Source organism: Macrotis lagotis, chromosome 1 (assembly GCF_037893015.1).
Source record: "Macrotis lagotis isolate mMagLag1 chromosome 1, bilby.v1.9.chrom.fasta, whole genome shotgun sequence".
Classification (NCBI taxonomy): domain Eukaryota; kingdom Metazoa; phylum Chordata; class Mammalia; order Peramelemorphia; family Peramelidae; genus Macrotis; species Macrotis lagotis.
This window is the reverse complement of record NC_133658.1, coordinates 286846305-286858611: the sequence shown is the minus strand read 5'-3', so window position 1 is coordinate 286858611 and position 12307 is coordinate 286846305. Positions and strand designations below refer to the sequence as shown.

The window sequence follows — 12307 nt, the reverse complement described above, 5'->3', positions numbered from 1 at the left end:
GGGTGCAAGGTACCATCATTCAGTGTAACACTGCTGCCAACAAAGCTAATGTGATCCTAGGGAACATTCATAGAGGCATGGTGTTCAGACAGAGGAAAATGTTGGTTTTTCCATTCTTTTCCTTGTCCAGTTCTGGGTATCCCATTTTAGGAAAGGCATTGACATCCTGTAACCAATCCAGAGGAGGAGGATGGGGATGCTGAAAGGACTGGAGATGATACTAGACAGAAACCTGTGAGTGGAATTGAGGTTGTCTAGTCTAGGGAGGAGATGACTTTTGAGTGTTTAAATGGCTGAGACATAGAATAAGGCTCAACTTGTTCTGCTTGATTTCACAGGGTAGAACTAGGAACAATGAGTGGAAGGTACAGAGGGCTAGTTTCAGCTAACAGTTTCAGTTTGAGCTAACAATTGTAGCTGTTAAAAATTGAAATATGAAAATATAAAAAATTATCATAGAAATGAGAGATTACAGAATATAAGGAAAAATAGAAAATAGAAAAAAAGGGCTGCTTTGCAAGATGATGGAGTCCTCTGGCAGGAGGTCTGCAAGCATGAACTAAATGGTCACTTGTCAGAGATATAGAACAGCTTTCTGCTCAGATTTGGATTTAATTAGATGACTTCTGAATTTCCTTTTCCATCTTAAGATTTTGAGATTCTATGAATTTAATGTAGTGTTCCAAGCCCTGGGATAGGGGCCAGGAACCCTGAGTTCCATTCCTGACTCCACCATGAATCTAACTGTACGGTCTTAGGCAAGTCACTTGAGCTCTCTGAGTCTCAGGTTGCTCATCTGTAAAGTGGTGATAATAATACCTGCTTTCCAAGGGCTTGATGAGGCTCCAGTTGGAGACCATATGTAAAAATGTTGGGTAAACTGTCATCTATCACACATAAACTTGTATTGATTGTTAGTTATTCTAATTACCATTTGCCTATAGTAGGCTTCACTCTTCTCTTTTGCTTTCTCAGGGATCTCATGTCACTTCCCTTCGCAAGAGACTGTTTATTGTCTTCTGGAGTGCCTATGAGTATAAGAAAGCAACCGATTTCTTCATCTGTCACTGAAACCCTGTTGCAAGGAGGACTCCCAAGTGTCTTAGGTTATTGGACAAGCAGGGAGAAAAAGGGATAGGTAGTAACAGGGAAGGATTAGGAACCATCAGGTGGGCTCTATCAAATGACTTGGAGAAGTGCAAGAAGAAGGACCATAAAACTACCTCCACTCTATTGCCAAGCTGGAGTCTATGTCCTTCACTACTCCATACTCTTTAGATACAGAGAGCTAGTTCCAGGTCTCATCCATCCTTTTCCTTCCTCCCATGTGAGACCTATGGTCTAAAAGGAAGCCAAAGGAAACAATTTCTTTGGAACTGTTATCTTAGATTTAGTGATAATTTAGTGGGAATCCTGGGCCCACTTGAAGACCTCAATCCATCTAACATACTAGGGCAGATTCAACTCAACAAACAGCAAACATTCATTATATGCCAAATACTATGCTTGTCTAGAAGAATGCCAGTGTAATGTGGGTAAAATGGGCCAGAGAAACATTCACTGGAGCATATGCAAAGGATCTCTTCTTTGTTTGGGCCCACTGTTTGGAAATATAGGAAAAGCCTGAATTTCCCCTCTATAAAACTAAGAGACTTGTACCTTGTGATAACAAAAGTACTCTAATTGGCTGCTAGTAGTCTCATTCCAAGCATTCCTGTGAATGTCGACTGAATTTGGGACTAGGAAGGAAAGAATCACCCTAATATGAATGTTGACCTAGTCCCTCAGGGCTCTTATAATTGCCTTGGGAGAATAGGGCACTGGTAGGGAACACAGTCCCTAGACCAATCAGCATAAAAATAGGCAACAATTGGGATACAGGAAAGACTCTGGGTAGTCTAAGACAATCTGAGGAGGGAGAGATTACTTTCAGCTAGTGTGGATCAAAGAATTCTTCAAGGAAGAGAAGACAGATAGATGCCTGATCTAGACCTTGCAGGAAAAGAAGGATTTCAACAAGTAGAAATGTGGAAGAAATGAGTTCAAGGGAAGATGACCTAGAAGGATGCCAAGAAGTGAAAGAGGACAGGAGACAATTGAGAAGACAAATGGTCCAGTTTGGCTGGAATTTAGAGTGAATGAAAGACAATCTTGAGAAATAAAACTGAAAATACCAGGACCTTGTATTTATCTTGGAGACAATAGGGGACTCTGGAAATATTGAAGTGTGGGAGCTCTCTGCTTAGCCCTTACCTTCAAAAGATTATTTTGGGGCAGGTAGGTGGCGCAGTGGATAGAGCCGGGTGAATGAAAGCTTTGAGCATCATTGATTGGGGGGATGCTGGTACCATCAACAAAAGTAGAAGTTAGGAGAAGGGGTAGATTTAGTGGGAAAGAGGATAGGTTTGGTTTTGAATATGGGGAGTTTGAGATGCCTGTGGCACATCCAAATGGAGATGATAAACATTTTTTGGTGATGTCAGACTGGAGTTTAGTGGAAAGACTGGGGCTGAATATGTAGATCTAGGAATGATTTGCATATAGATAATTAGGTAAAGTCATGGGAGTGGATACTATCCCCTAGAGAGATTATAATGAGAAAATAGAGACAGTCATGTCAGACATTCACAAAGTGAGATGAAGTTAAATCAGGGAATGAGATTAAGTAAAAGGGGAGAACAGGAGGAAAACTTGGAGAGTGCAGCGTCCTGAAGGCCAAGGGCAAAAAAAAAATTAACAAAAAAGAGGAGTGGTTAGCAATTCGAAATACTTCCAAAAACCCCAAGAAGCATGAGGATAAAGGTGACTTAATCTTCCTACGTCATGATTCTGATTGTGTTGCTACCTTAATCAAAAGTCACCAGTGGTATACATAATTCAAACTCTTGTGCCCATCACTGAAAACCTTCTGTGACTGACCTCAACTCCCTTTCCAGACTTTTCTCCCAATGCCCTTCTTATACATCTCCTGTACTTTTAGCCAGACTGAACTTCTCAATGTCTGTCTCTTCACATCCTAAGTTGTCTTATCTCTGCATCTTTGCTCATACTTTCCTACATTCTCTTCTTGCTGATATCCTACCTATTCTTCTAGAACTATATAAAGGTTCGATATCCTAAATCACAATGAGTATTGTCTTGATAAAACAGGTCTGGGAAAGATCTTAGCTTTAAAAGGCCAAGGCCTCCACTACATCTAGGGTCATCTCCAGTCATCCTGATCCATATCTGGTCACTGGACTCAGATGGCTCCAAAAGAAAGGGTGAATAGTTGCAAGTCAAGATATCACCTTTCTGATGTTGCTGGTCCTTTCCAGACAAACAACAACAAATCCCATATCTCCTCTATAAGCTGGTGAATCACTGTGCTATTTACCAACATATATGACTCAGCTAAGAGGCAATAGTTCTCTCACAAGATGTTATTTCTCTAAATCATATAGCATGAAATTTAGCTGACATTAAGCAAGCTGACCAGCCTGGGCTTGATTCAGGTTAAGTGTGAGAGCAACATCTGAAATCCTGACCCCCAGTTTAATTTACTAAGGAATCCTTCTGAGTGTGTTTGTGACCTTTCTTGGAAATGGCTGAATCCCTGGGTTAGAAGATCAGTTATCTAGTCATCTAAACCAGTGATTCTCAAATATTTTGGTCTCAGGAACCCTTTATCATCTTAAAAATTATTGAGAAACCTCTTAAGAGTTTTTTTCTTGGTTAGCTCTATCAGTATCAAATTACCAATTAAGACTGATAATTTTAAAAAGTTAGTAATCCATTTAAAATAACAATAAATAATATTTTAATCAAAAACAGCCATATTTTACAAAGCCAAAAGATTGAGTGAGAAGAGTGTCATTGTTTTACATACATTTAACACATCTCTTTAATATTTGGTTTAATAGAAGACAACTGAATTCTCCTAATGGTTTTCGAATTCCATCTTTTGTGCCTAATTATTCTGGTTAAAGTTTGTGAAGGAAAGAGAATCTTAATAGGCAAATAACATCTTAGTATTACTATTATGGAAATAGACTTGATCTCAAAGATTTTCTGAAAGGGTCTTGGAGATGTCCCAGGTTGAGAACTGTTGATCTGAGCTATTTATCTGTAGGCAGAGTTGCAACTTTTTGCACAAGGGCTGATAGTCATCTGTTGATTTGTGAATGAATTCTTAGAAGGAGATTAGCATTGGGAGTGGGTTACTTAGAGAAATTTGTTCTCTGTAAAGAAACCCAATCTTTCCCTTTGACATCATTTCTTCATCTTTGAAGAAGCCCTGGGATTAGGTGTTGAATACTAAAGAACTGTGCCAAGTTTTCTTGAGTGTATTTTGCTGTTCTGCTTATTTCACATTCAGGACACTTAATCTCGATTCCTTGTATGTCTTCCTGGGCTGTAACCCAAGTGAGGAACCTATTGTCTTCTTACCTCTGCTTTTATAAATTCTAGGGTTTGTTTTTTTTTTTTTGCAAGGCAAATGGGGTTAAGTGGCTTGCCCAAGGCCACACAGCTAGGTAATTAAGTGTCTGAGACTGGATTTGAACCCAGGTACTCCTGACTCCAGGGCTGGTGCTTTATCCACTACGCCACCTAGCCGCCCCAGCTTTTATAAATTCTAGTTCCTTTCCAAGCTTAACAAAAGCATCACCTTCTGCCTAAAGCCTTTTTTTGAGCAGCATTCTTTACCCTAACTCCAACTCTTAGTACCTTCCCATATTTTAAAAAACCCAACCTTATATCTATTTTGTGCATATTTTGAATATGCCTGCCTTTTGCCTTCTCTTTGAATATAATTTTATATGTACATCAGGGATTCTGAATATTTTTTGGGTCATGGACCTTCTGGTAGTCTGGTGAAACTTATGAAACCTTTCCAGAAAAATATTTTAAAATGGATTCAAAGGAAACTAATCATGTTGAAATAGTGTTATCAGGATATTTTTAAAAACAAATTCATAAACTCCAGATTAGGAATGGCTGAATTATTTATTTTCTCCTTTGAGTGATTACAGTCTCTTTGAGGACAGATTCTATTTTAATTTTGTCACTATTCTAGTCACATTATAAATAAATACTTGTTGATTAACAGATTCTGCTTTTGCCCCAGAAATCTTAGCTGATACCTCTTTAAAACCCCCTCTCAAGGGAAGCTCCCATCTACCAAGACTGTTTTCTTAGAGTTTCTTAAAATAGATATAGTGAACTATAAGGGAGTCTAGGCAGAAAGAACAATACAGGTTGTCAAATTTCACTTAGAAAATTACAGAACATTGGAGTTGAAAGAGGCTGTAAAACATAGAATGTCAGAGGTAGGTGGGATCTTAGAACATAGCATATTAGAATTAGAAAGAACCTTGAAGATTATCTAGTCCAATCCTCTCATTTTACAAGTCAACATGCTTATTTTACAGATGGGGAAACTGAGGACCAGAGAGGGGATTACTTGCCTAAATTTACAACAGGAAGGCAGGATGAAACTTGGAACTAGAGTTAAAGATCACCTGATTCCTTGGTCAGATATTCTTTTCCTGTATGACACTACTTGATTAGAGGAGAAAACAAGATAAAACAAAAAAAAAAAAAACCTGGAAGAGGTCCTTGACCTCTAACAGTAGATCTTTGCTAAAAGGGTGGGTTTTTCTTTTGGTCTAAATGAAGATTTCAAAGAATAGATAAACAAAGTCTTTGGTTTCACTAAAGCTCACCTCACTAGGAATCATGAATGAGAGTTTATACTATTTTGTTTTGTGCAGAGGCCATGAATTGCTTCCTGGAAAGACCTGAGATCCAGACCAAGGCATTAGAACAACTTTTGGCTAAGATTGACCAGGATGAAGGTAAGGACCCTTTCTTTTTCCAAAACTCTTCATCCTTCCCCCCAACTTTGCTCATTAAAAATTGGGTAATATGAATTATAAAAGGACTATTGAACAGAACAAATAGTAATATGCTAGGGGGATGTTGGAGTTAACTCTCCTATTGGTCCAAGAGAGTCAGTTATTAAATTTTCAAAGTGAATATTCACACTTCAGAAATTGGTAAACCAATAAATCAGAACTGATTTATTGTTTTGATTATCTAGACCTGAGAAAGTTAAGAAGAAAATTTTAGTAATACAGATTAAATTTAAAAGTATATCCTGGGGGTAGCTAGGTGCTATAGTAGATAGAGCATAGGCTCTGGAGTCAGGAGGACCTAAGTTCAAAAGTGAATTCTGGCATTTACCAGCTTGCGACCCTGGGCAGGTCACTTAACCCCAAATGCTTCTCTCCCCCCTCCCCCAAATCAAATCAACTCTATAGAAGTATAACCTCTGTGTGTGTCTCTCTCTCTCTCTCTCTCTCTCTCTCTCTGTGTGTGTGTGTGTGTGTGTGAAGAGCACATCATTGTTTTAACACTTTGTTCCCTCACAAGATCTTGAATTTGATGGGGAAGAATGGGTGGGTGTAGGCCAACATTGTCATAGGTTAGGAACATTCCCAAACATCACCTTCCATCCTAGCCTTAATTACCCACTAAAGGTCTTCAGGAGATATGCTTAAACTTTTCTAAAGCCTCCTAATTTTCTTAACTCGTCCTATTCCTTCGGACTAAAAATTCCCATAAATTAATTCCCAGCAAAACAGGATGAATGTTTATGTATTCAGAATATTATCTCTTTCTTGTTTCAGTGGGATATATGGGGAGTAGTATGAAGGGATTGGAGAGCAGTGAGAATATGAAAGAATGGTCCTACCCTTTTCCCATCTCTGATGAAAATGACATCAACTTTAGCAAAACCATCAATACATTGAACATATCTGGCATCCAGACAACATTTGGATATCTGTGGCAATATAAGCCCAGAAATATAAGCATAGTGTAAGTTTCCTATGTAAGAATGACCTGGAATAATCAAGCCCATTTCAACTCTTTTTTTAGTTTAAATTTTATTTTTTCAATTACATGTAAAGCTAGTTCATTTTTTGTAAGAGTTTGATTTCCACCTTTTCCATCTTCCCTCCCCATGACAGTGAGTAATCTGAAATAGGTATACATGTATATTCATATTTAACATATTTTTATTGGTAAGGCAGTTAGGTGGTATGGTGATTACAGCACCAGCCCTGGAGCCAGGAGGATGTGAATTAAAATGTAGTCTCAGGCAGTTGGCACTTACTAGCTGTATGACCTTAGGCAAGTCTCTTCATCCTGATTACCCTACATCCAGGGCCATCTCAGACATCCTGATCTATATCTGGCCACTGGAACCAGATGACTCAGGAGGAAGGTGAATCTGGTGACTTTACACAGCCTTGCCTTCCTTCAGTCTACTTCACTTGTAAGTCATGGTATCACTTTCATAACATTATAGCTCTCTTCTAGAATGAAGGATAAACAATATTTCCATTAGTCATGTATGAAAGAAGAATCAGAACAAAAGGGGGGAAAACCATGAGAAAAAAAAAGAAAACAATTTTGAAAAGTGAAAATAGTATACTTTGGTCTACATTCAGACTCCATAGTTCTTTCTCTAGATCTGGATGGTATTTTTCATCATAAGTCTTTTAGAATTGTATTTGATCACTGTGTCACTGAGAAGAGTGAAGCATAGTTGATCATCATACAATGTTTCTGTTAAAATATACAATATTCTCCTTGTTCTGCTCATTTCACTTGGTATCCATTCATGTCTTTCTCCACTTCAACTCTTTCAACATGGATGTGATTCCCACAGTATGCCAAATTTTTCCACTAGGAACCAAGTGACCACTTATCATCAGAGTCTTAGGCTGCCCTCTGGCACCCCTCTCACCTGGCATCCCCTTGATTGCTTTTCAGAGGTGAGCTGTGGTTTCAGCAGAGTTGGGGAGAAGAACCCCTTATCTCAGTGAAAAGCTGAGGGAGTTGGAAGATTGTTTCTCAAAACTGGCCTTTTAAAACCCTTTTTCTTCAGCTGGACTAACTTCTTTTTGGGTTAGTGGTGACCCTGCCATCAGAGGAGTAAAGTCTTTGTTTAAGCTCAGGAACACTATTTATAGGCATTTTTCCCATTCTGGAGTGCATCCCTATTTCTGGGGGCAGTTCTCCTTAGGGTCCTTCCCTAACCTCTAGCCCCTGCCTTCATTCCAAAGGCTCAGAAGCTGGTAGTCAGCCTTCACCTCCCTCCCCTCTCTCCTTGCCCAGATTTACCATGGCTTTTGGATATGGTGGAATCAGTGACAAACATCATTCTGTATCATCTTGATAACTACGAAGTTCAGAAATGTGCCTGCAAGTTGCTGTTCAAAATTCTGGGCAAAGGTATGATATTCATCTAGAGCTACTTTTTCCTCTCTCTCTCCCTTCAACTCTCCAACCTGGTTTGTTGATGCTGGTTGCACGCTTAAGACTTAAACTAACACTGAATGGATGGCCCAGGAGGGGGTATAAAGTCAGCCAGAGTTAGGGCAGCAAAGTGACTCAAATTGTTCAGTTGACTGACTCCTCTAAAACCTGACTACATTTTGTTTTCTGGTCAGCAGCACACACTGGCTAGAGTACAGGACCTAGAGTCACAAACACCTAAGTTCAAATTCAACCTTGAACACTTGTAACACTTGAATACTCTATCACTTAACCCTACTGGGGATAATAATAACACCTAACTCCCAGGGTTGTTGTGAGGATCAACTGAGTTATTATCTGTAAAGCACAATGGCTACAAATAAAATCCACATCCTTCCCTTGCTCTCTTTTCTACACCTATGGGACTTTGTCCATCAACTTCCTATCTGCCATTCAGTCCTGGTACAAAGTATTTGTGGATTCCACTCAAAGCTGGTATCTGGTGGGGCACCATCACTTGAAGATTTTGAGCCCTCCCTATAAGATAGGCAACTTATCACAAAATCAATCAATACTTATTAAGCATCTGCTATGTAACTGGTACTGTTCTGGTTGCAACACAAAATGCAAAGTAAAAAAATGAAACTATTTCTGCTCTTGGGATATTCTTACATTCCTGAAGAGTGGAGATGTATATTATATAATATTACATCACATTATATTGTATTAAAAATAAATGCATTTAGGGGTAGCTAGGTGGCACAGTGAATAGAGCACTGGCCCTGGAGTCAGTAGTACTTGAGTTCAAATCTGGCCTCAGACACGTAATAATTACCTAGCTGTGTGGCCTTGGGCAAGCCACCTAACCCCATTGCCTTGCAAAAAAAAAAAAAAAACTTAAAAAAATAAAAAAATGCATTTATAAAAATGAAAATTGAAAGTGTTCCTCACCGAGGATGTGATGTGGGTGCATGTCTATTTTGCGTACTCTTAGTTCTTGCTTGTCCTCATTGGGCATGTCCTTATGTGGATTGAGCTCTGTTTCTCACAGACTCCAAGTCAGTGTCTAAGTACCTGTACGTACAGACTCCTCTGGCCTCTACTACTACCAAGTCTGGACTGCTCACCTTACACCAAGATTGCTTCCCACCTAAGGTCCAGAATGACAGTATCAAAAGGATCTATGATATGCATCTGCTAAAGGCAGGAAAGATAGCTGAAAGAACAGTACTTCAGTCAAATGGGAGATACATCAGGACAGATGGAGAGACAGGCAGGATCTTATTAAGGAGAAAAATAAAGCCTGGGGCTCTAATTAAGTACTTATAAGTTCTTTTCCTAACTCTGCCATTCAATCACTGAATGACATCAGGCAAGTCATTTCTCTGCCCTAGGCCTTAGTTTTATCATATGTAAAGTGGAGCTAATGATCCCTACCCTGCCTACCTCAGAGGATTGTTGGGAGGACATAATACAGTAGAATATCTTACTGTAAAGATGAAATTACTCTATGAAGGTAAGGTATCATTATTGTATTAAGTAATTAAAATATTCTTTCCATTCATTCTGGGCAGCCCTTGTAAACCTCCCCGATAGTGTACCAGGTGAAAAATATGTTGCTGATGCCCTGCTTTCCATCTGGCAAAATTATCCCACAAATGAAGAGTTGCTCTCCATGGTCTGCCAAATGCTGATGATTGTTTCAACCAATGGTAGGACTTCTCTCTATCCCTGTTTCCACTTCCTTCTATCTCTTCCCACAGAACCAAACTCTATGAAGATGTTAGAAAATGTGCTTATGTTTCAATCAGAGGGCTTCACATAGCCTCTTGGAGCTGAGGTTTCTGAGGCTTTGAGCAAGAGTAAAGGGCACAGTAAAGCAGAGGGGAGTGGAAAGAACTCTAGATTGGAAGTAGAAACCTTGAGTTTGAATCTTAGCAGTGTCACTTAATTCCTGTGTTTCCTAGATCACTTAAATGAAACATTCAGCTTCTTTGTAAATTAAAGGTACACTAGGTGATCTCTGAGGTACTTTGTAGCTCTCATTTTTAGGAATCTGTGGCTTAATTGGGTTCTTAGGATGTAATGATCTTGTACTTGTTATTGTGGGGAAGCAGACAAAATACTGGACTTTGACCTCAAGTAGTTTTGACTGCAACTGAGAAATACTGTATTTCTGCCTTTGTTAGAAGCTTCATTGGAGCACCTCCAGAAACTTAGTGTGTTTACTGCCATCAATGAATGTCTGACTAATTTCCCACAAAATAAGGAGATCTGCTTAGCTTGTTTGGGACTTTTATGGAGCCTCACAGTGAATGGTGAGTAAGACCCTCAAGCTCTGAACTTGATCTGCTTGACTCCTTCCACTCAACTTTTCCCCTCCCTCCACAATTATCTTCTCCCTTGAGGATCAGGGTAAATCAAGAAGCTTCAAGTCTTTCATTTTCTGGTCCTTGGTACGTCAAGGTAAACCAAGCTCTGTAACATGTCTTCTATTTATTCATTTCATCCAGAACCAGATTACTAATAGCATGCCTTCATTTCCACAATGCTATGGGATGTGAAACATGTACCTAGTAATGAGGAATGCTTTCACTAAGCCTTCAAATTCTATGGAAATATGTTATTCCCAGTCATAAAGTCCATTATAATCTTTCTTAAGGGGTCTAGGGGACCCTGGAAACAGAATGAAATGGGTCAGTTCCCGTGAACTGATCAGACCCACGTCATGTGTGGGTCAACTCAGATGTTTGGGTCTTTGTTGTGTATCCATGGTCTGGATTTCTCTTTGACTAGTTTTTGATCTGGGGCATAGAGAATGGGAGTCATGGTGAAAGAGGAAGAAAATGTGAGTGAATTCATGTGTTTGTGTTATTAGAGTCAAGGCACAGAAGCCTCACCTATAAAAATGGAGACAATGGCGACATTAGGGAATGGATGATCCCTGCCTATTTCCCATGAAGCTCAAATAAGATAGAGCACAATATGTGGAAACCACTTTCAAAACTATATACATTTGAATTGGTGTTATTAGTAAAGTGACATAACTTCACATTTACATTGCAAATAGCCTTCTTTTTTCATTATGTATTTTGTTCTCCAATTACATACAATGGTAGTTTCTACCAATGACTTTTTTGATAAGGTTTTGAGTTTTACAATTTTTTTCTCCCTCCCCTCTCCCCCAACAGAAGGCAATCTGATCTAGTCTTTACATTTGCATCCATGATATGCATAGACCAAATAGTGTTCCATCACATACATAGACCACAATTTGTTCATCCATTCCCCAATTGAAAGGCAATCCCTCAATTTCCAATTCTTTGCCGTGACTAAAAGAGCTGCTATGAATATTTTTGTATATGTGGGATTTTTCCCCTTTTTTGTGATCTTTTCAGGATATAGACCCAGTAGTGGTATTGCTGGATCAAAGGGTATGCACATTTTTATTGCCCTTTGAGTATAATTCCAGATTTCTCTCCAGAAAGGTTGGATCAGTTCAACTCCACCAACAATGCATTAATATCCCAGATTTCCTGCATCTCCTCCAACACTGATCATTTTCCTTTTGGGTCATATTGGCCAATGTGAGAGGTGTGAGATGGTTCCTCAGAGATGCTTTATTTTGCATTTCTCTAATCAGTAGCAAATAGCCCTCTTTACCGGAAGGATGACATTTCAGTTTAAATTGGTAAGTCAAGTATTCATTAAGCAACTACCATACACAAAACTCTTATGTTGGTTTTGAGAGACAGTATGGTGTAGTGTGGTGGGGGGCAGTTAGGTGGCGCAGTGGATAATGTGTGGAATCTGGAGTCAGGAAAACTAATAATAGTGAGTTCAAATCTGTCCTCAGACACTAGCTGTCTGACCCTGGACAAGTCCCTTAACCATAATTTGCTTCAGTTTCTGCATCTGCAATATGAGCTGGAAAAGAAAATGGCAAACCACTCTAGTATCTTTGTCAAGAAAACCCCAATGAGGTCACAACAACCACATA

General features: G+C 39.2%; 1 protein-coding gene across 3 annotated transcripts in view; it reads left to right on the top strand.

Moving 5' to 3' along the window:
• Positions 1-12307, top strand: part of STKLD1 (serine/threonine kinase like domain containing 1) — a 43561-nt gene that overhangs the window by 26547 nt on the left and 4707 nt on the right. For all 3 annotated transcript variants that reach the window (XM_074210780.1, XM_074210779.1, XM_074210781.1), the window contains 5 exons: positions 976-1106; positions 5754-5837; positions 8167-8283; positions 9882-10019; positions 10497-10625. In XM_074210780.1, coding sequence (XP_074066881.1) covers positions 976-1106; positions 5754-5837; positions 8167-8283; positions 9882-10019; positions 10497-10625 — 599 coding nt within the window. The remainder of the gene's footprint in view (positions 1-975; positions 1107-5753; positions 5838-8166; positions 8284-9881; positions 10020-10496; positions 10626-12307) is intronic.